Source organism: Panthera tigris, chromosome D4 (genome assembly GCF_018350195.1).
Source record: "Panthera tigris isolate Pti1 chromosome D4, P.tigris_Pti1_mat1.1, whole genome shotgun sequence".
Classification (NCBI taxonomy): domain Eukaryota; kingdom Metazoa; phylum Chordata; class Mammalia; order Carnivora; family Felidae; genus Panthera; species Panthera tigris.
In genome coordinates, this window is record NC_056672.1 from 69,994,590 (window position 1) to 70,018,172 (window position 23,583).

The 23,583-nt window shown below is 42.9% G+C and overlaps 1 protein-coding gene and 1 non-coding gene across 9 annotated transcripts in view; both read left to right on the plus strand.

The window, feature by feature from the left end:
- Positions 1 to 23,583, plus strand: part of PALM2AKAP2 (PALM2 and AKAP2 fusion) — a 505,394-nt gene that overhangs the window by 240,220 nt on the left and 241,591 nt on the right. For all 8 annotated transcript variants that reach the window (XM_042965227.1, XM_042965226.1, XM_042965217.1 and 5 more), the window contains 2 exons: positions 3,458 to 3,538; positions 16,033 to 16,163. In XM_042965227.1, the coding sequence (XP_042821161.1) occupies positions 3,458 to 3,538; positions 16,033 to 16,163 (212 nt within the window). The remainder of the gene's footprint in view (positions 1 to 3,457; positions 3,539 to 16,032; positions 16,164 to 23,583) is intronic.
- On the plus strand, positions 22,250 to 22,355 carry LOC122233375. The gene has a single exon (XR_006210924.1). It is a non-coding gene; the product is annotated as a U6 spliceosomal RNA (small nuclear RNA).

A 23,583-nucleotide genomic window follows, 5' to 3' on the forward strand; every position in this document is an offset into this window, starting at 1 on the left:
AGAATCCTGTTACAGCCATGGATGTACAAAGGGTCCTTATGATGAGGCCAAGCCCGAGTCTTTAGCAGACAGAACGCAGATATGAACATGCTGATGCTGGTGCCTGGTTTATATTATATATTAACAACTGTTTGCTTTTGAGCTTCAACCCAGTAAAGGGTTTCCTCAAGGAATATATGAATATGGCACAAATGGGAAAAGTGTTGCTTTCCCACTGTTGCCAGTTCCCACACCAGCTTGCTTTGGTCCGCATGGCTGAAAGCTAAGACACTGCCTTGCCTGCCCCCCAAGATCCTGTTAGTTCTGAGTCTCATCAGTTTTGGTTCCTGTATTTGTCCTTTTCTTTTCATTCAGATTGGAGCAGCTTTAAGCCAGGGTGGGCTTAAGTTTACCCATCCCCACCCATACACCCCACTGCAGGGTGAATGTACCATCCTCCTAAGACATTTGGTGATTTTTTTTCATCCAGAGGTTAGCAAACTATGACTGGCAGATTCAATCTGGCCTCCCACCTCTGTTTGTAAATGAAGGTTTATTAGAACACAGCCACGCTCATTTATTTATATATTGGCTTATGTCACTTTTGCACTGCAATGGCAGCTTTGAGTAGTTGCAACAGAGATTGTATGTTCCACAAAACCTAAAATATTTGCTGTCTGGACCTTTATAGAAAAAGTATCCCGACCCCTGTTAATCCATCCTATACACTGGTGCCAGATTAGTGTTCCTAAAATGCCTTTCACCATGTCACTTTCTTGCTTAGAACCCCACAATATTATATTGTCTGTGGAATGAAATCCAAACTTCTTGGCCTGACATTCAAGGCCCTCAATGGTCTAGTCCTAGCCAATCTTTTGAATCATTAATCTCTATTCCAAAGAGCAAGCTGTACACTTCAATTAGATTTCCCTCTTCATTGTCCCTGGAATATGCAGTATATTTCTACCCTTATTCACACAATTCTCTTTGCCTGGAATGTGCTGCCCATTTGTATCTACCTAATTCCCCCCCCCCCCCCCATTCTAAATGAACTAACTGAAAACCTGCATCTTTCATGATCATATCTGTTCACAGGGACCACCGATGAGTCTACAGCTTGAACATGTAGAGGTTCACTGCCTGTACCCTCTGGTGATATTTTCTCTATTCAAGGCATAGTTCACTAATCCAGTGGTGGGAAACTCTGGAGTGAGGATTTTCTATGTGAACAAAGGCACAGAGGTGGGAAAGCCTAGGTTTGCAAATGACCAGATGTGTAATTAGAACCCTGACTTAGTCCAGTCAGGTTTCTATAACAACATACCATAGACTGGGTGCCTTATACACATTAGGAATTTGTTTCTCATAGCTCTGGAGGCTGGGAAGTCCAAGATCAAGGCACTGGAAAATTCAGTGTCTGGTGGGGGCCTGCTTCCTGGTTCATAGACCATTATCTTTTTGCTGTGTCCTCACATGGTACAAGGGGCAAAAGAGCTCTCGGGTTTTTCATGTAAGGGCACTAATCCCATTCGTGAGGGCTCCACTCTCATGACCTAGTTGCCTCCGAAAGGTCCCTACCTCCTAACACCATTACTTTGAAGATTAGGTTCCAACATATGAATTTTGGGGGAGGGCGCAAATGTCCAGTCTCTAATGAATACATAGCACTCAGTTCCCATTGATGGAAGTATTGTGTCATCAGCGTCTTGTGTCCATGATGCACTATCTCTTGGTGCTGGACTTAAATTTGGGCAACTATGTATCTTGATCGCCGGTGGGAATGAAAGATAAAGCACAGTACACCTGCCCTGGAGGAATCCTAGGATATAGAGATAGTGACTGGTTCGGAAAGTCCTTGTCTTATCACATGGTACCTCTGAGATACTGGATAAGTGTGCTCTTCTCATTAGGCCTCACTTTCCCCATCTACGGTCACATATTATACATATTTACACACACTCTGGAATGAAGCAGCATCAATAACACAGCGCTGATCAGAGTTCTTCGTAAATGGTGAGTTCCTAAAATATCCTCGGGCCTCACTTTGGCAAGAAGGGTTATGTCCCTGACTTGGATATCATGTCTCCCAGTGGCTTGAGATGATAAACTAACGTTTCTTAAAAGTCTGTGCATTGCACAGAAGAATTTGGTTATAACACTAATTATTGCTATGTTGACTTGAATAGCTGTGGTGCAGGCACATCCCCAGAAACATAGCAACTACGGAAAATAAAGGCTTCCGTTAACACAGAGCCCAGCAGCCAGCCTTCCACATTATTGTCCTCTCCAGGAATTGGCTGTCGTATTGTAGAATGCCACTATGTCTGTCTAGCACGTTTCCCCCTGCATATGAGAGTAAAGGGAAATAAGCCAGTGCAGTAAATGTCTCAGCAAACCTTCCCAGTGTGCACTTTGGAAACAAAATGTGGAACAAGTAAGCTATCATTAAAGGCAGGCCTTTTTGTTCTTAAATGAGTCACATTTATATGATGTTTATTGTCTGCATTTGAGAAGTAGGGAGAAGAAAAGTATTACGTGTGCATTCCAGTGGGAAGGTTATGCTCCGAATACAGGAGAATTACATCCCTTTAAAACCAGCCTCTAGGCATTACGTACAAGTATCCATGTGGCAACAATTATAATAATAAATAGCATTTATTGAGCATTTACTATGTGCCAGGCTATTGTTCCAAGTCCTTTACATGTATCGTCTCATTTCATCCCTGCCGCAGCCATAAGGTTTAGGACAAATTATGATCTCCTCTGTATGTGAGAGAAGGCTCGGACCCAGGGAAGTAAAAGAACTTGCCAGAGGTCACATAGGTAGCAGATGGCAGAGCTGGGAGTCCGATCCAGGCAGACCAACTTCAGATTTCATATTTACCGTAACCTCAGTGAGCCCCACCCACATGCAATGCTCCCCCCAAGACTAGTTTAAGCAAAGACCGCCCATCAATTTGCATTGTTTGTGATGTCCAGTGGGATGATTTGTCCTAGGAAATTGGAAATTATGTTGGATTATTTGTGTATATGATTTCCATAGAAGGAAGCTAACCCTACAGTTCCCCACTGTTACATGCTATCATATTTGCAGTTTATAACATCCTCTGTCTTTTCGGTTGAGACATTTTTATTCTTTGTCTCCAAATTAACACTGCATAGAACATGACTCTGTGAGTGTGTGTGTGTATGTGTGAGTGTGTAGAAACCGCCTTTTCTTCTGGATTAAATTGCTGCAGCCTGGCTGACTGAGGAGACTCTCCCACTCGCCGAGCCCACAGCAGACATGTTAGGAGAAAGCGGCTGGAGGCGGAGGGGCAGGTGACACCGTGCGTGTGCCCAGCATCTCTGGAAGTGTCTATACACATGTGTGCTGCTGCTGCTGCTGCTGCTGCTGCTGCTGCTGCTTCCGGCCTTAAAATTCCTGGAGCCAACACCCACCTACTCTTACAGCCTCTCTCTCTCTTTTATTTTCAAGGAAAAAAGAAAGAGGCAGACTGAAATAGAAGGCAAGCGACAAGAGCTTGACGAGCAGATACTTCTGCTGCAGCATTCCAAGGTAAGAGGCTGATCCCACGAACCTGTTCCATTATTAGACATGCAGATCACACCCCAGAGAGCCGGGCAGAGGCTGCCCTGGCGTGAAGGCTTTGCTGCTGACTGCACGAGTTTTTTTTCATTCAGTCAGGAAACCATCTCTTGGCTTTTCTTGTGAATTTCTCAAACCCAGGGCATTGTTACAGCATTCCAGTGTCTGTGAGCCTGATGAGATTATAGTGTGCATGTGGACGGGTTTGGGGGCTGGTGTGTGCATGTGAAATGCGCTGGTTATATATAGAAATTGGATGAGAATTTCCACATGGTGGGTGAGGCAGTGTTCCGGGGCTGCGTCTCAGTGCATTAGGTCCTGTGTGTGTGTGTGTGTGTGTGTGTGTGTGTGTGCGTGTGTGTTCAGAGGTTCCCAAGGATACGTTGAACATCATGTTCTTGGACACATTAAACATATTAATATTTTCTTTCTTGATATGGAGAGAAGGAGAGGAAAGCACTGCGATCTGATAAAAGAGCAATGCTGTGTGTTTCGGATGATTCATTCATTTTATTTCTACTTTAACAATTTTGGAAGTGTTCTCTTAGAATGGGCAGTGGGTCAAAAGATGGCATTGCAATGATTTGACTTGGTTGGGTCTCCATCGCACCGGAGAAGAGAGAGGCGGGGGTTATTTATTTATTTTTCTTTAAAACGTATTGCACTTAAGCATCATAATTGAGTACAGCGTACGAGAAAGCTCTGTCACTGACACAAGAACTCCACGGGCTGTGGAATGCTGCTTTCTGCAGGCTTGCAGAATACTGTGAACACATTCCAGGGGCCAGCTGGAAGTTTCTGCATGCCTTCTCCTGCTCTGGGCTTTTTTTAGGGAAGTCCTTCTCCTGCTCACTCGAGTTGCCGTGACATTCATGTGCAGATGTGCATTGCTCAGGGGGCTGGTTGGGAAGGTTGGGGCTGACTCTTCAGGGTGATGCCAGGTATAGCTAATTTTGATTCTTTTAAACACGATGGGTCCTTGTGGTTGTATTTTCCATTCTTCTCTAGATTAGGGTTGTGCTAAATGAATCCTCGAGATGAGAATTATCAGCAAGCTGATTTCAAATAGCAGCATGACCTAAATCTGCTTAGCATATTTATCAGTTTACTATCAACTTTAACCAGAGAGATGTGTTTAAAATGAAGAAAAGCAGCGTGATGCTGAGAATATTGCCCACTTCTCTTTACTCATTGTGTAAATCTGTTTATGGACCTTTCTTTGTAGAAGCTTACAGTATAACCCACATGCTGTTACTCTTCCCTTAAACCATCCCTGAGGAAGCATTGAGGGCTGAAGTTAGTATTTTCTTCTTACAGAGAGGGGGACTTAAAAGCACTTAATAGAACCGAGTGGATTTTTCAAGGTCAGTCTGGACAGAGCTGGGACTCTGGCTCACAGTGCAGTCGACTCACTCTTTACAAGAGACCAAAATGTACCAGAAGCTCAGTGAATTCTTGGTTAAAGGTAGATTTTTTATGTCTTTGACCAGACAGCCCCTCTCCTCTTTAAGCTCAGTGTGGTTCTTTGCTTTTGCATTCCTTGAATCAAAAGTCAGGCAATAAATATATCAAATCAGGTGTTTTGGGGTTTTTTTTTTTTATCCCACTTCTTATCAGATACTTCTTATAAGATGTCAAGGACTCATTCATTGCTGATTTCCAGCACAGTATCCATCCATCCATCCATCCATCCATCCATCTTTTCATCCTTCCATCCTTCCATCTATCCAACAACAGAAATAACAGTAAAAAGGACTTAGTATTGCATGTGGAATCAGTGAGATTCCTTCAGAGACTTGGAAACAAGGGGATCAGATATTTCTTTACAGTCATGTTGGTAAAGTTCTCACATAGTTGATGAAATTGGCTATCTAAGGGAACACCCAGCACTTTTACCTAGGTGATCTTCCTGTAACCTGGGGAGAAATGACTGAAAGTGATGGCAATTTAGTAAGTGGAGACCAATGCACTGTCATTTTCTCCCTGGGGAAAGGCCATGTAAACAGTGGGGGTGGATAACTAGCCTTGAACAATGGGGCAAAAAAAGACTCACGGGTCCCAAAGGTGGTTTAAGAAAGACTCCAGCTCTGGCAGGTACCAAGTATCTGGTGAGGCGGGGTCTGCAGTAAGGCCAGAAGAATCATCAAGCCTCACCTTGGCTCAGGTGAAACTTCCCTCATGACTCTGCCTCTCTTTGCTCTGAGCCCATCATCCCAAAATAACTGAGTTATTTTGGTGGTGCCTGACTGAGAGATATGATCACTGCAGGCACCAGAAAGGAATATGTTCTACTTTAAATCATTTAGCTGTTGACGGAACCTGATAGTGTGAGTCATCTTCCCTGTGATCATTCAGGTTTGAGCTTGGCAGCCTCACCCCTTGATGGTAGTAGGTTCATTGGGGTTATAGCTCCTCTGTGAGCCTCTTGGTAGAGACCCGGCCAGCTTTCTCCTGGCGGCACGGCAGCCTTGTCATACCTTTGCCTATCCTTGATAATAGTCATGATTTTTCTGAGTCCCTAGTACTTCAGACTAGTACTGGTACTTTACATACATCCCCTCAATAATGGCCACAAAGTGTTACTTTCCCTGTCTTACAGGGGAGGAAACAAACTTGTGAGGTCAAGTAATTTGCCCAAGAACATAGAGACTATAAGTGAGGGAACCCCAGTTGAACCCTAGGGTATGTCTTTCTCCAAAACCAAGCCTTCTCTAGGACACTGTTTCCTTCAAGTGAAATGTTCCATTTTGAATAATTTGTCTAGAGAGATGCCAATTATCGTCTCTTTATTACAAATATATTTTCATGGACTCCAGAAAATTGAGAGCATATGGAGACATTATTGGTTATTAGTAGTTCCTTGAAGTACAAAATATTAAGAAATGTGTCAATAATTAATTATTTCACTAATTTATAAAATCTAAGATCCTCCCTAAGGAAAATAATATATGTGCTTGGTACAAAGTTAAATGGAAAAGCATTGGAATCAGATTTCATATTTATGAAGACATAATTCTCATTATCAAATAGTCTTTGGATACTTATTCTCATGCAATGAGGTATGAATTATTTAGATAGATTTATCGGTCTCTTGTCAAGGCAAATAAATAGAATGCAAGACAATAGTTTTGATGCTTATTTGGCTAATATTCTTGGTAATTGCAATATTTAGGGCTATGCAGTGAGTAATGCCACAAAATGGCATATTGTTACTTTATATATGGACAATAAATAAATTCTACAATGCAATGAAAGACCAAAGTGTGGAATGTTGAAATATCCACTACACCTGAGTGATTAGAAAACCTCCAGGTCCTTTGAAGTCCTCACCAAAGGAAACTCAGATTTCTTTTTAGAGGATCTTAGCTATATTTGGTATCTAATATTTGTGATGTAAGAATTTCCAAGAAGTGCTCACATATGGTACCAGTAAGCAATTTTAGTAGCTGAATTATTTTTTGCTGATTCTCTTATAAAAGAGAAAGGAATGGACAATCATTGCAAAGGCAAAATTTTAAAGCACAGGAAAATATAAAGAAAAAAACATAACAACTATGTACTTGTCAACCAGATGTAACTCACACAGAGGTATATCCTTCTATGCTTTTTCTCCGATATATTTTTGTAGAGTAAGGTATGTGACCCTTGATAACAGGCCTCATGAGCTTGTGAGTAAAATAAAATGGTATTAACATTCAGGTCCAAAATACGTTAACCTTGACCTCTTTTTTGATTTTGGTAGATGGGCTGTTTTAAATTCTCATAAAAACTTTGTCATTTTTATGAAATCACATCTTAAATTCTTTTGCTTTGTCATATCTGACTTTTATATTGTCCTTGCAAAGAACATCTCCATCTCAAACACTTACCTGTGATGTTTCTTATCCTTCCAATAGTTTTAACCCATCTAGAATTTTTTTTCCATAGGAAATAAGATAGGAATAACTTTACTTTTTACTGATGGTGAGCCTCAACATGATTTATTGATTAATTCATCCTTTTTCTCACTGACTTAAATGTCTTCTTTATCATAGACATATTTCTCTCTTATGTTCAAGTCTACCATTTGCAGATTCTTTTAATTCCATGAATCTGCCACCCCTGTGCCGATTCCATCCTCATTTAATCCCTCTAGCTTTTTAATATATAATATGTATTAATAATATGTCATAAGGCAAGAGCCATCATTATTCTTCCTTTGAAGAATTGTCTTGGCTTTTTATTCCATGGAAACAATTATTTATTTTTATTGTTATTATTGTGTGACTTGCGATAATGTGAGTTTAAAAAACAAATCAACTATTATATTATACCAGACAGACTAAATTTAATATTCCTTTTTGTCTCTTGGTCGAATTACCAGAGATTTGTCTATTTTATTGGTCAGTCCAAGGCCCCAGCAAGAGTAGGCACACAGTATGTATTGCCACATGAATCCCTTTGGAACTGTCACATTTATAAAGGTTTGTATGACAGAGTCAGCACTGTCAGAATCAAATTGCTAATATCATATCTTCAATATATAAGCTGCCTTTGAATTATTTATTTATGAGCAGGGAACCCTGACTAGAGGTTTTTTTTTTCTAATCCAAGCTATGAAAATTGTCATTATATTTTAAAAACTACAGCCTTTTCTTTCAAGAAGATTGAATGAAAAAAAAATCAAAGACTAAATTGTGACTCTGCGAGATATTTATTGTAAACCCACCAAGGTCATTTGCTGCATAGCCTGAAGGTACCAGGAGCCTTGCTGCAAAGATGTTATAGTGTCTCTCGCTATTGTGAACCTTTAGCACTAATTTTAGACTTTTCTTGGTTATTAGTGTGTATGACAGGCCAGTTTAAATTTTAAAATCTTGACTAGGCAGGCAGGGCACACAGTGTAAAGGAACTCTACATCGCATCCTTTTTCCCAGCATGTCCCCATCTCCACTGGCCCTACGAACAGATTGAGTACAAGTTAGAACTGGGTTTCCTCTAGGAAGTCTTGGGTTGGCTTCTGTGTGGACTGAATCATGTAACAAAAGCTCAATACCAAACCAAGATCTTCCCAGGAGTCAATGGGGAAGAAGGGAAGTGTCCCGGGGAAGGAGAAGGAGAACAGAGAGGGGACACAGATGATCAAAAACACAACACAGCTGTCACCCCACGTTGTGTTTAAGCCATTTTCTATTAGGTGGGATTTCACCAGATTCCCAACAGCATCTGCCAACACATCCAGTGTCAGTGTGACCCAGATGACAGGTGAATGTGAGATTTGGAATAAAAAGTAAACTCATAAAAGTGTAAAAAGAAATCACAGGTAAATATTTTCAAAGCCCTAGAATGAGGAAGCCTTATCTAATTATAAGCCAGAATTATAAAGTAAAAATATGGGTAGATATGACTTTATAAAAATTACAGTTAGAGGGCCACCTGGGTGGCTCAGTCGGTTAAGTGTCTGACTTCAGCTCAGGTCATGATCTCACGGTTTGTGGGTCGAGCCCTGTGTTGGGCTCCGTGCTGACAGCTCAGTGCCTGGAGCATGCTTCAGATTCTATATCTCCCTCTCTCTCTGCCCTTCCTCTGTTCGTGCTTTGTCTCAATCTCTCTCTCTCTTTCTCTCTCAAAAAAATAAATAAGCATTAAAAAAATTAAAAATAAATAAATAAGCATTTAAAAAAATGGGGCGCCTGGGTGGCTTAGTCACTTAAGTCACTGACTTCAGCTCAGGTAATGATCTTGTGGTCCATGGGTTCGAGCCCCATGTTGGGCTCTGTGCTGACAGCTCAGACCCTGGAGCCTGCTTCTGATTCTGGGTCTCCCTCTCTATGCTCCTCCCCTGCTCGTGCTCTCTCTCTCAAAAATAAAAAAATTTTTTTTTAAAATAATTAAAAATAAATAAATAAATAAACACACAAACACTTAAAAAATTTACAGTTAGGAAAAAAATTGGAGACTGATTAGTCTCAATTCATCTCCCACTGCCCATCTGGCCCCCCACCACCACCCAGTGATCACCCAGACATTCCTCAGTGCTTTCCTGTATCACCTTGAAAAATTGTGTCATCTCAGGTATCTTATCTGTAGATTTAAAAAGTTTGATTAATCATGTTGTATCCTTTAAATATTTCCAACTTCATTTGTCAATTGTACCTCAGTAAAGCTGGGGGAAAAGGTTTGATTAAATGATCTCTAAGGTCTTCTTTAGCCTTAATAGTCTAAGATTTTATATTTGCTAAAATACAGTGCTTGTGCATGGTTTTTTAATAATTCATTCACTCAACAAGTATTTATCATCCTCAACAATAGCCTTGTGCATCAGCCACTGTGGATGAATAGAGGATACAGCACCTAATTGTGGGAAGTCAGGGGTGAGTGGGAGAGGAGCCCACTGTCAGAGACCCTGGAGAGGGATCATCTGAGTAAGGGGGAGGTCAGCGGTGCCTGAAGGTTTTGTAAATCCTGTGTGAGAAAAAGAGAGTTCCTGGGCATCTTGGACAGAGTGCACCATTTGGCTTCAAGTCTCAGAGCCGTGTCTTACTAAATGTGTGCCCAGGAGTTAGTTACTTAATGTTAGCACCTACCTTATGGGGTTTTTGTGAGAGTTTAATGAATTTATAGGTGAAGTATTTAAAACAGCAAGAGTTCTATAAGGATTATCATCATCATCATCATCATCATCATCACTCAGTACCACTGCTTCAAATATCACATATGTACCAATGACTCCCAAATTGATGTCTCCAGTCCCGATGGCCCCTGAACTCCAGGCTCTTGTATTCAGCTGTTTTCCTGACATATCCACTTAGATGGGTTTGCTTCCATTTTAAGCTTCTCAAGCATCATATGCCCTAAATGGAAGTTTTGGTTTTCTGCTCCTCTTGCACTTGTTCTTCCTCTAATCTCTCCAAATCCCCGGATGATGATACCACCATTACCACCATCCACCCTTTTGCTCAAACCAAATATCTCTGTCACCTTTAATCGCACCCTTTCCCTCAACCCCCGTGTCCAATCTGTCGGCAAGTCATGTTGACTCTACCTCTGAGATACACCTCATGCCTTCTGTAGCTTCTGCTGCTCCTCTGTTTGAAGCTAACATGCTCTGTTACCTGATGATGTAATAGAATCCAATCAGTTATACTTTGTAATCCTGTCCCTCTGAATCTGTTTTCTTCCTACAGTACTTAGGACAAATGCCAAATTCCTTAGCAAATCTGCAGTTCTCTACCTAATCTGGCCCCTTCCTTCCTCTTCATCTTCAGCTTGTTCTACCTTCCCTTCCCCACCCCCTACTCACTATGGTCCAGCCACTTGGGCGATCTTTCTGGTCCACAAACATGCTAAACTCTGTCCCATATCTGGGCTGTTACATTTGTCAGTCTCTCCACCTGAAATGCCCTTCCTTGGATCTCAGATCTCAGCTCAAATGTTCAAGTACTCACAGAGACTTCTCCCACCTAAAGTGTCCTCCATCGGTCCCTGTTTCTCACATTGTCCTACCTACTTCCTGCGATGCTGGTATCACAGTCTGAAATGGTCTTGCACCCTTGTTTATTGGGACAAAGGCTCAGCGATGTTGGGGACCTGCCTGTCTTCCAGGCAGTGTCTTCAGGAGCCGGCAGAGTGCCTGGCATGTAGGGAATGGATGAGGACACCACTGCTCCTGAGATGGGGATGCAGGAGGAGAGACAGCCTTTGGGAGGATGAAGAGCTCCTCTTCGGATCAGTGTTTGGCTAGCCAGTGGCGAAGCTTACGCATTCTCCAGACATCTGGATAGTCACAGGTTCTCGTGAAGGGTGACTCAAACCAAGGTCCTTGGACCAGCAGCGTCAATGACAGCATCACGTGGGAGCCTGTTAAAATTCAAATTCCCAGACCCTATCTTGAACTTTGAGAATCAACATCGCCGGGAATGGGGTTCTGTGCAAGCTCTCCTGGTGAGCCCTACGCATACTGCAGCATGCGAGGCTCTGTTCTCCTTTTGTTTTCTGAAGCTGGACAGATGTGTGGAGGAAGAGCCAGATGAACCTCAGCGTCTCCTCCATCCTTCCCTCCAAGGAGCCCCTGTCAAGACTCTGTTTGCCCACTGCCAGCTCTCTGCCTGCCCTTTCCTTGTCTTGACTTTTCATCGTTACATCCACTTGACAAATGTGAAGTGTTGACCGTTCTTACCACCTGTAAACTATGGTATCTGTTTTTGGTATATGCTCTTTGAACATAAGAAAGAAAAGTTTTTATTTTTAGTTTTCACTTCTGCTGTACTCTGTCACTTACTTCTGAAACACTCAGGCAGCCAGTAAAGGCCAGAACACTACAGGGAAACCAGTGCTTCCAATGGGCATGTGTGATCAGAATGGACAAGTACATTGTGTCCCAAGGCTATAACACAGCTGACCCTCAGAGACAACAGGAGGGGATCTGGTGTAGGTTAAGGGAATCTTTGGTGGTAAATGTATTTGAATTGGTGGTTTCCCAGCATTACCACTTTGGGTCCAAGTGAAAAAAATCAACTCTGCTTTTTTGTTTATTTGTTTGTTTCTAAAACATCAAAACACTTTTGTGAAACAGACTTCTCCGAGACCCACTGTCCTGTTGTTATCGTCTCTCTTCTTGGCTCCAGCTGTTGGGGATGTTTTGGTGACCTCATTGGCTTATCCAAAGAAGAGACAGATCCGAGGGCATATATGCTTTCGGTGTTCATGGTCACCAGGCTGCTCTTTCCAGAGGTGCTGACAGATGGCTAAGGCTAAATCAGCCAGAAATGGGGAGTTAGACACTTTCTTGGTGGCAGGAGGCACAGTGTGCAGAAGAGCAGAGAGAACATTCCCAGGAGCAGCCAGTGTCATGTTCCAAGAAGCCCTAGCTGTGCAACATCCCTGTTAGGGTAGAGAAAGCTGGGTCTGTCCATGGTTGCCTTTCCAGAAGGGTCCACACTCTAAGACCAAGGTTGCCAGTAGATCTCTCTCCCAAAATCCTAATAGGGATTTTACCCTCTATAAGTTGAACTAGGTGAGTGTCAAACATTTTCAGCTGAGGGAGCCCAGTGAAAGTGTGATAGCCCCCTCCCAAGGAATTAGCATGATAGAAAAATCAAGATTTTTCCACCTCACCCATTTACTCATTCATTCCCTGGAGCTAGGCTAGGGGCAGCAATGAGATGCAAAAGAGAATGAAGAATTGTCCCAGCCTTTGAGGAGCTGGGAGTCCATAGGAGGAAAGATATAAAAAGAAAGAATTTGAGAACAGTATGAAAGTGTACTGGAATATGCTGTCTGCTAGAGGAGGCAGAGAAGAGAGCCATGCATCCTACCAGCAGTAGTGGAGGAAGGTTCCTCAGGTAGCATTTTACCTGCTCTTTCTCAGACGAGGGGAGAAGAGGCCAGGGGAACAGGATGAACAGCAATAATAAACATTTCTCTAGTACTACATGTGGGTTCAGCACTTTTAGCATATGAATGCATTTAATCCCCATGACAAGCCTGAGATGGGCTCTGTCCTCACATTCACTTTACAGGTGAGGAAACTGAGGTTCGATGAGGGTGAGGAGACTATCTAAGGTCACACAGCTAGTAAGTGGCAGACTGGCTCCAGAATTCAGGCTGTTAACCACTGTTCAGCCCAGCCTCTCACCATAAGTGAGCATGATATCTGGGGAATTTTGAGTAGAGAACAATGCTTTTGAGTTTGTGTTTTTTTTTCCTATAACCCACTTAGGAAGAGAAACCAGTTTAACCCACTCATCCCCACTTTCCAGTGGAAGAAGCATCTCTGTGATAAAGCTTCAGAGAATGTAGTAGTTGCTAGGGCTGCTGTGACAAACACCACAGACTGGGTGGCTTAAGCCACAGAAATTATTTTCTCACAATTCCGGAAGGGGCAAATCCAACCAAGATCAACGTGTCAGTAGGGCTTGCTTCTTCATGTGCTCTCTGCTTGGCTTGTAGATGGCTATCTTTCTCAGGTGTCTTTACCTGGTCTTCCTTCTGTGCATGTCCTCTTTTTATAAGGATGCCAGTCATATGGGATTAGAGCCCATCCCAATAACCTCATTTAACCTTAAAGACCCTATTTCCAAACATGGTTATGTTATGAGGTCATAGGGGTTAGGACTTCAACATAGGAATTGGTGGGGAAAGGGTGCCATAATTCAGCCCAGAAGAAAGAGCAACCAATGTCAACAAATGATACTGTGAGTTTTTTAATGTTTATTTATTTTGAGAGAGAGAGAGAGAGAGAGCGCGAGCTAGTGAGTGCACGAGTTGGGTGGGGGAAGAGAGGGGGAGAGAGAGAGGGAGAGGGAGAATCTTAAGCAGGCTCCATGCTGTGAGAGCAGAGCCCAACACAGGGCTCCATCCCATAAACTGTGAGACCATGACCTGAGCTGAAGTCAAGAGTCTGACGCTTAATCGACTGAGCCACCCAGCACCCTGGTACTGTGAACTTTTACACATGATTTTATATTATTAAACAATGCTCTATAAATTTTTAAAGTACTTTTTTAACACTGTCTTTGGTGGTAGTTGTAAATAAATTTGCAGGCACCAGGTTACCAATGATGTTTAGCTGTTTAAGTCTGTTGGGATGAGGGTGGTTCCTGTCTACAATCATTTAGCATATAATCATGAATCACTTGCATATGCACAGACCCATGCCTTCAATGAATGGAAAGCAATAGGTCAAGTGCTATAAATATGCTTCTTTATGCACTGTAAGAGTAATCAAACAGGCCTCCACCAACAAAGATTTATAAATAAAAAGCAAGAATCATTCAGTGAACACCATGGCTGCTTGGACACCGTACTGATGTGTTGCTAAAAAAAAGTCCCTTCAGAAATGTTGGAATTCTAAACATTGAAACTTGCTCCTATACATCCAGCAGGGTCTTCACAGCCCTGTGTGGCTGCTGGATTTCTCAATAGAATGGTGAACCAGAACCGTTACTGAATTCTAACTTACTATTACTAAATGTTGGCAATTTTTGGTAACTCATTTTATAGCTTTATAATAAGTGACTTTTATTGCTTAATCTCAAGAAAAATGAGAGCCTCCGGAATTGTCTGTCTTTTGCTAAGAGCTATAGAAAGGAAACTGAAATATGAATTCTGTGTCCACAATATTAGAAATATTCCACTCTTTCATTTCTGTAAATCCTATTTAATTGGCTCCAAGCTCTGCATAGCCTGGCTCTTAGCCATCAAAAGGGTTCCCTTTGTTTTACCTTGCTCAGCCTGCCTGACGAGGTCAAACCAGATTCTGATGGAAGTGATGCCTGAAGCCAGGGAACCCAGTGCTTATTCTATGCATAATCTATGTTGAGTGGCTTCAAAGCCATTATAGGACCCGGGAAAAACTGGTCACATGCCCTGCTTCTGGCAGACTTGGGGGTGCACCCTTTCAGGCCTCCATTCCCAGGATTGCTGACCTGCCCAGGGGATGCTTGGCCATGATGCCCGGGGTTCAGCCTCTGCACACATCCAATAGCCACCATCTGCCTTCGAGGGACCATGTAATAGAAACCCAAATCAAAAATCTTCTCCACACCTTCCTTGCCTTGCTCTTCGTTTCAGGGAGTTTCCTCATGCCTTTCTTTTGAGCTGTTTCATTTCTCTTCTCAAAGCAGTAATCGCTCCCTCCTGAACTGTTGACCTGAGACTCAAAGCCTTTTTCTTTCACTCCACAATATATTAGTACACTGGTACAAGTGGGGTGCATTATTTTAATACCATTTGGAGACCACTGCTGGGTATGGTTGGGAATCATTAAAAAGCTTATTTCTTTTTTAAGTGTTTATTCATTTGGGGGAGGGGGAGGGGAGAGGGATAGAGAAAAAGAGAGGGAGAGAGAGAATCCCAAGCAGGCTCCCAGCTGTCAGTGCAAAGTGGGATCATGACCTGAGCAGAAATCAAGAGTTAGACGCTCAACCGACAGAGCCACCCAAGAGCCCCCATTAAAGAGTTTCTAAGAAGAGCCATAACATAAATTAACCTTTTTGAAAAAACACCCTAAGATGGACTTGATATTGGGTGATCTTAAGAAATTATATAATGGAATTGTAGTTGCACAGAAAAATGTCCTTATGTTTTAGAGATTAATACTGAAATACTTACGGGTGAAATGTCATGATGTTTGTTATTTCCTTTAAAACGCTTTGGTGATAAATATGGGAAAATACGGCAAACTGTCTCATTGTAAAGCTAGATGAGGTACAGTGGCATTCATTATTCAGTTTCCTCTGTTAGAAAAACATGTTTTCAAAAACTTTTTATAGTAGAAAATGTAGAAATAAATCCCTCTGGTGGCTCTCTAGGGGTTGGGCCCCAGGGGAGGGAAGTAGGGAGCCAAATTAGTGAGGAGGCAAAGGCAGCAATTCAGGTGAACACAGATGAGGGGCGGAGCTAAAACCGAGGCACCGCCCACACTGAGAAGGCTGTGGACTGAAAGGTACCATCTAGTCTGTTCTCTTCCCTCATTCCCACAGTCCAAAGTGCTTCGGGAAAAATGGCTGCTGCAGGGTATCCCCGCTGGAACTGCGGAAGAGGAGGAAGCCAGGAGGCGGCAGTCTGAAGAGGATGAATTCCGAGTCAAACAACTGGAAGATAACATTCAGAGGTAGGTGGTTCCCAGCCCAGGGCACCTCTCCACCCCCGCTCCCTGCACTGTGGTGTTACAGTGCAGTAACCACTACCCTCCTCTAGGGGGCCTTTCTCAGTGCCAGCCCCCTTTCCCAGAGCTTTGGAATTCTATTCCTAAACAGAATACATTTGTATCCTTTAAACTTTTCCAGATAACCCTGAGTTATTACTCTGGGTACTAATTATTGCGTGGGGAAACTATAGCAGGGGGTTTTGGAATGGAAAGGACAGAGTATAGAAGAGCTGAATGAGGGCACCCCTGTGCTCTAAAATTGCACTTTGTGTTGCCTGCTTGCTCTGCTCAGAGGGTGAGTTGGGTTCCTTTATGGTTGTCAACCAGGTTCTGAACATTTCCATCTGGGAGATAAGTGACCCTCCTGTGGCCAGTGGTTGGACCAAGAACATAGGTTTGCACTGAAAACTGTAGTCACACCAGGTCCCAGGACACCTAGCCAGAGATATGAGACGGGGGTGGAAGGTGGTGATCAGAGATGCCTTGGAACCAAATCTCCCCCTCCATCCCATCCCACCAAACCCTGGCTCAAATATCAACTTCAAGAGCTTCCTCTGTTTCTCCTGAGGTGCAAGCTGTCTTAGAACACAAAGGGTCAGAGCTACCTGGCTACCGGCCTTTATACCGAGGAGTGAATGAGGTCTGTGAGAGTACCTGGGGACTCCAGTAATGTCGCCGGGGAAAACAGACCGGCCGTAAGCCCTGAAGGCCGAGGTCCGTACTTTGCTTGGACCCTAATGTCCCTCAAAGAGGTCTGAGAGCAGCTTAACTAAATTTTGCTTGTGGGGAAACTAGCTAAGAAGAAGCTGTATGTGATGTGCGTGTGTGCATATACATAGACACACATATGTGGGTGGGTGAATATGTGTATATACACAAACAGTTTTTTTTAGAATACACAGAGTAAAGGCTAAACTATTACCAGCCATTTTAGTTAGATAGATCGATATATGTCGTTAGAAGAAGAAAATTTTAGTCCTGAAAATGTGGCATCAAGTTTGTGAGGACAAGTACCTCCAGAATGTACGAAAGGTCTTCTTGTTGGAAGCCCGGAAGGTGGACAGGGGAGGGGCAGGATGGAGTCACTCAGAATCCCAAGCCTCGGGGGTTTCTCTCCTCAGAAGTGGCTCAGCTGGCTGTGTCTTACACAACATGAGGAAGCCAAGGATTATTGAAACTATTGACAATATAATAGGTTGGGGAGGAAAAGGCCACTCGGAGAAATGGTGTAGGAAGTCTCAAAGTGGAGAGTCTACAGTGCTGTCAGCCAGAGGGACAGTGGATACAATGCAGGAGCATCTCTTCGCCGTCGCTCTGGTTATAAGTTCCATCATTTTCCTGCCCCTTTCTTACTGGTTTTACGTCACCACAACAGATAGGTCTGGCGCAAAGCAGACACTCCACAGCTATTCGGTGAATGAAGGTTTGGGACCGGGTACCCCACATATTGGGCAGAGAAAGCCTGGGAGATTAGTCTCCAGTCTAACTTGGCAAAATCCTAGGAGCCAAGTGGCTTGGACACAGTCTGTTCACTACCTCGGATATGAAGGGAGACAGTATACACACCGATGGGCGGAAAATTTTGCTTAAAATCATTTTTTTCAGAAGCCGTGTATCTTTTCTCAGAGTCTGACAGGGTCACTTCATCTTGTAGGTGTTACAGATGGAAGGTGAAAAGGATTTGGAAAATAGGACAAAATTAGTGATATGACCTTTTCTATTTTTCTTAAATGGCATTAGAAAATGTGGTCCTCCCACCAAATTGGCAGTTTCTCTTTGGCTTGCATATGTATTAGATCACTGTTTTGGCCTCATAAGTGGTAACTCTTACCTGTGGGATGAGCCACCAGGTGGAGGGAGAGTCTCAAATCGAGACTGAGTTTTGGCTAAATCGACCATCGGAGTGAAGTGTTAGAGTTAGGGGCTAGTATATTGTTTAGGTGGGCATCACCATATTCAGAAAAATAAGGAAAATCTCTTTTTTTATCTTTTGAGTCACTAGAATAAAGAGCTCACTCAATGTATGCAGGCCGTCTCTTGGAGCTCCTTGAGGAGATAGATACCCAATCCAGAAGGAAAGAAATCATAGAAGCCTAAAAGGATGGAGGTGGGGTGCTTCGGCCTTGATTTGGCAGGTTATTTCCTTCTGCCGCTTTCATGGCTCTGCTGGGCATTGCATTTGCTGGGGAGTGAGCTGCATTCCCTGGAGCTGCTTCTCTGTAGGAGCAGGCCAGCCGATGGGCATCATTTCCTCCTCAGGGCCCCCGGAGGAAAGAGTATCTTCCTACCCTGGAAGTCAGTTTCTGCTTCCCCTCATATGCCTTGCAACTTCTCTACTGGAATGGTTAGCGTCTTTAAGTTCTCCTCTCAAGGGAAGAAGGGAGCCGTCCTGCCTCTTCCCTTAAAGGACCCTCAGCCCCTTAAGCCACTTTCCTTAGTCAGGCATGGCTTAGTTGTCTCTCACAGTCCTAGCCATTTGAACAGCCCCGAAGGCTCATTGGAAGCACAAGCATCCTGCAGCTCTTACAGTCTAAGCGGACGGGGTATCCTGGCTCTGCTTGTTTTGGCTGAGCTCAGCCAAGTGACTCCAAGACATAGGTTGGACGAGTCTACGCTTGTCCCCCCTGCACTAATGAGCTAACCATGACTGCTTCCTTTTATGGCAATGGCAGAGGAGCAAGAGGGCGGAGCAGAAACAGAACTGCCCATAAGCCATTAGCCAAAGCAAGTCATGGCCACCCCAAAACCCAGGGGAGGAGATGGTCAACCTTCAGTGGGAGGAACTTCAGAGTTGTGTGGCAAAGGGCACAGATATAGGGGAGGGTGAAAACGGGGGGCTAATAGTTCACTCTAACAGCAGTGTGATTGTTCAATTGAAAACTGCAGGCATTAGAGAAAGTCCAGAAAGGTGAATCCATGAGGAACAAGATGAGCTAAAACAACTTGAGAATTCACAGGGACAGGGAGAAGAGAATGAGAGAAAATAGGAGTGGCTTCGAGATCAAATTTAGAATCTGATCTTTATAGAATAGGAATCCTGGAAATTGGCTACAGATCAAATGTAGCAGAACCACTAAATAGAGGGATTGTGAAAGAAACTTTCTCTGTTTGAGACAGATTATCACTCTTTAGGTCTTTAGATCTGGGTCTGCTTATCTAAGTCACTCCCGAACAGTAAGTTAGATTCTCCTAAAGAGATATGCAAACTGTCTTCAAATGACAAAGTATGTTAGTACAGTTGTGCCTTGAAGGTATTTCAGTCCCTGCTGGTGAACCAGGAGTCGTTTGAAGAACCTGAAGGAACAATAGAGAATAGTAATCAAAGAGCAGGGAGAATGCCTACAAGGAGAGATGAATGGAAATTTGTGTCATTTAGTTTGCAAAAAGAAAAGGTGATGGCAACCTAATTCAGAACTTCAGTGTGTGTAGGATTTAGGCCATGTCTTAATTCTGTATGTATGGGCCATTCTGAATTTGATAAAGACTTCAAATAAAGCATGAGAATTTGCACTTAAACCTGTCTCTTTCCTTAGATATCTTCAAGAAGAACATCACCATCTTTCCATTTGAGTCTAAAATTCTTTATAGTGCCAGTGATCGATCATACAGCAAGCTCCAGGTTTACAGACATGTTTTTTCACCAAAGTGTTATTTGTAAATTGGTGGTTGTTTGGAGCTAAGAGTGTTGTCTGTCTTCCAAGACTGTAATATGTGGTGCTTAGATTTTGAGGGCAGCCCATAAGGAGGGAGGGAGAGATGAAGGAAGGAAGGAAGAAATGGTGGGAGGAAAGAAGGAAGGAAGGGAGGGAGGAAGGAACTAGACTCTTAAATCCTGGGTATTAGAATCACCTGGGAAGCTTTTTAAAAAAATACAGATTCCCAGGCCTTATTCCAGGGAATTTGGATTCAGTGACCCAGCTGAGGAGCCCTGTTTTTTAAAGAGTGCTCCAGATAATCTGTGCAAATCACAGTTCAAGAAAGGTTGCTGTAGGGGCGCCTGGGTGGCTCAGTTGGTTGAGCGTCGGGCTTCAGCTCGGGTCCTGATTTCACAGTTCGTGAGTTCAAGCCCCACATGGGGCTTGCTGCTGTCAGTGCAGAGCCCACTTCAGATCCTATATCCCCGTCCCTCTGCCCCTCCCCTGCTTACACTCCCTCAAAAATAAATTAAAAAAAAAAAAAAAAGGAAAGAAAAGTTGCTGTAAAGGGAAAAAAGAACAGACCATAAATAAAATTGAATTAATTAAGAGCACTAAAGCACTACAGTGATTACGTGAAGGCAGTGGGAAAGGAAGAAGAGAGCTGGTCACTACAGTGGATAAACAGACGGCCATTCTTTTGTACAACTTCTCCCTGGCCAGTGTCAGGACAGCTCAGTCTATTGCTTGTTTTCTTCACTTGCTAGAAACCAGAGGTAAAATAGGCTAAATATGGTCAGAATTGTTGACAGCCAAATCTTTACAAAGATTTCTTTTTTTTTTTTAATTTTTTATTTCAAATGACACATCTTTTGTATGCTTTATTTCCTTTTTTTTGTTTGTTTTTTTTAAAGTAAATATATTTTATTTTATTTTTTTATTTTTATTTTTTTATTTTATTTATTTTTTTAATATATGAAATTTACTGTCAAATTGGTTTCCATACAACACCCAGTGCTCGTCCCAAAAGGTGCCCTCCTCAATACCCATCACCCACCCTGCCCTCCCTCCCACCCCCCATCAACCCTCAGTTTGTTCTCAGTTTTTAACAGTCTCTTATGCTTTGGCTCTCTCCCACTCTAACCTCTTTTTTTTTTTTTTTCCTTCCCCTCCCCCATGGGTTTCTGTTACGTTTCTCAGGATCCACATAAGAGTGAAAACATATGGTATCTGTCTTTCTCTGTATGGCTTATTTCACTTAGCATCACACTCTCCAGTTCCATCCACGTTGCTACAAAAGGCCATATTTTGTTCTTTCTCATTGCCCTGTAGTACTCCATTGTGTATATAAACCACCATTTCTTTATCCATTCATCAGTTGATGGACATGTAGGCTCTTTCCATAATTTGGCTATTGTTGAGAGTGCTGCTATAAACATTGGGGTACAAGTGCCCCTATGCATCAGTACTCCTGTATCCCTTGGATAAATTCCTAGCAGTGCTATTGCTGGGTCATAGGGTAGGTCTATTTTTAATTTTCTGAGGAACCTCCACACTGCTTTCCAGAGTGGCTGCACCAATTTGCATTCCCACCAACAGTGCAAGAGGGTTCCCGTTTCTCCACATCCTCGCCAGCATCTATAGTCTCCTGATTTGTTCATTTTGGCCACTCTGACTGGCGTGAGGTGATATCTGAGTGTGGTTTTGATTTGTATTTCTCTGATAAGGAGCGACGTTGAACATCTTTTCATGTGCCTGTTGGCCATCCGGATGTCTTCTTTAGAGAAGTGTCTATTCATGTTTTCTGCCCATTTCTTCACTGGGTTATTTGTTTTTCGGGTGTGGAGTTTGATGAGCTCTTTATAGATTTTGGATACTAGCCCTTTGTCCGATATGTCATTTGCAAATATCTTTTCCCATTCCGTTGGTTGCCTTTTAGTTTTGTTGGTTGTTTCCTTTGGTGTGCAGAAGCTTTTTATCTTCATAAGGTCCCAGTAATTCACTTTTGCTTTTAATTCCCTTGCCTTTGGGGATGTGCCGAGTGAGAGATTGCTACGGCTGAGGTCAGAGAGGTCTTTTCCTGCTTTCTCCTCTAAGGTTTTGATGGTTTCCTGTCTCTATGCTTTATTTCCTATTGGGGTGCCATATTGAGAAAGCCCAAAGGATTGTTTCTGGCTTGGGCTCATTGTAAACCATTTTCTTTGCTGTCACTATATGTGATGGGTCCCTGGGGCCACACATGGGCCTCACATTGATACTCTTGGAGACTTCTGACAGTTAGATCCATATGGCGCTTGCCTACTTCACATCTGCTCCAGTCAACAAGTCCCGTTACTTGCCCTGTGATCTTCCCACTGAAGATGCTCTTTCTGATTTCATCAGGTTTTATTCACATGTTTGAAATGTAGTGTTCCAGTGCTCTCTTAGCAGCACATATACTAAAGTTGGAAGGATACAGAGAAGATTAGCATAGCCCCTGCGTGAGGATGGTATGCAAATTCATGACGCTTTGAAAGTTAAGTGTTCTTAACTTTCTTTGATGAGTGAAAAATACGGGGAAATTTGTTCCCCCCACCTTGGAGTTACCCCAGTGAGGATGAGGGACTTCAGGGACTAGTAAATGAAAATGGAACGAGCTCTTCTAAAGCTAGGGTATTAATGCTAGCTCTACTGTTAACTTGCTGTGTGAATCTGGGCAAGACTCACACTCTCTCTGGTCTCAGTTTCCTCATCTTTTCAGTGAAGGGTCTTTCGGGATCTTCTAGCTCTGGTATTCTGAGAGTCTTTAATTTGGGAAGTTGGCTAGAGATCCCTTTTCTGAAGAAATATACCTATGCAGAGAAATGCTGCTGTTGTAGAAGGAAGCGGTTTAGGAGACAGGCCAGAATTGGGGAAGGAGGTTAACTTCTCAGGAGACAAAGCCCCATGTGTGAATCAGTGACTCATCACAGATGACTAATTCGTCTTATCAGCTGTCAGTTCTAAAATATGTCCCATCAAATATTGATTGAATAAACTATTGAAGTCCCGGTTGCTAACCTAGACAGGGGCATGGCAACTTTTAAAAAGAAAGTTCAAGACGCCTAGGAACTGGCCCATTTCTGCTTCTGAATTAACATTCCTGGAGTGCTTCTGTTGGTCTCTGATGGATACCAGAATTCGCTTAATTTTCCCCATTCTTAAGAGGTTCAACTCAGAAGACTAGAGACATTAGGCATAAGCATGTGTGGTTGTATGGTGGGATTTTGGCAACCAACAAGAAGACAGCCATCCACAAATAAATGTTCTAGAAAAGGCAACCACAGAAATGTTCATTGGAATCACAAAGGACACTTGCTTGGGATTCAATCTGTTCTTCATTCTGTCTATTTTTGACTCCATGATGCACTGCTCTCCAGCAGCAGAGCCTGGAGCCCTTACATGGGCAATTCCACATCTGTGCATCCCAGCCTGTGGCCCCGCCCCACAGCCACATCTGGCACTCAGCCCTGGTCTCCTTCCCATTCTCTTTGTTTCACCATAGTAATATCATAGATACTGTAAACCACACAGTGATGTAGTGGGGTCCCTTTATCATCTATTGTTCCTTGGTCTCTTACTCTCTTCTGGGTCCCTAGCATTTTGGTTTCCACTGAATTCATCAATTTTCTTGTTTTTATCCTCATAACACTGCCACGAAGTAGTGGTAATGATGCCCATAATACAGTTGGGGGAACTGAGGCTTAGGAGGTAAAGTAACTTGTTGCCCC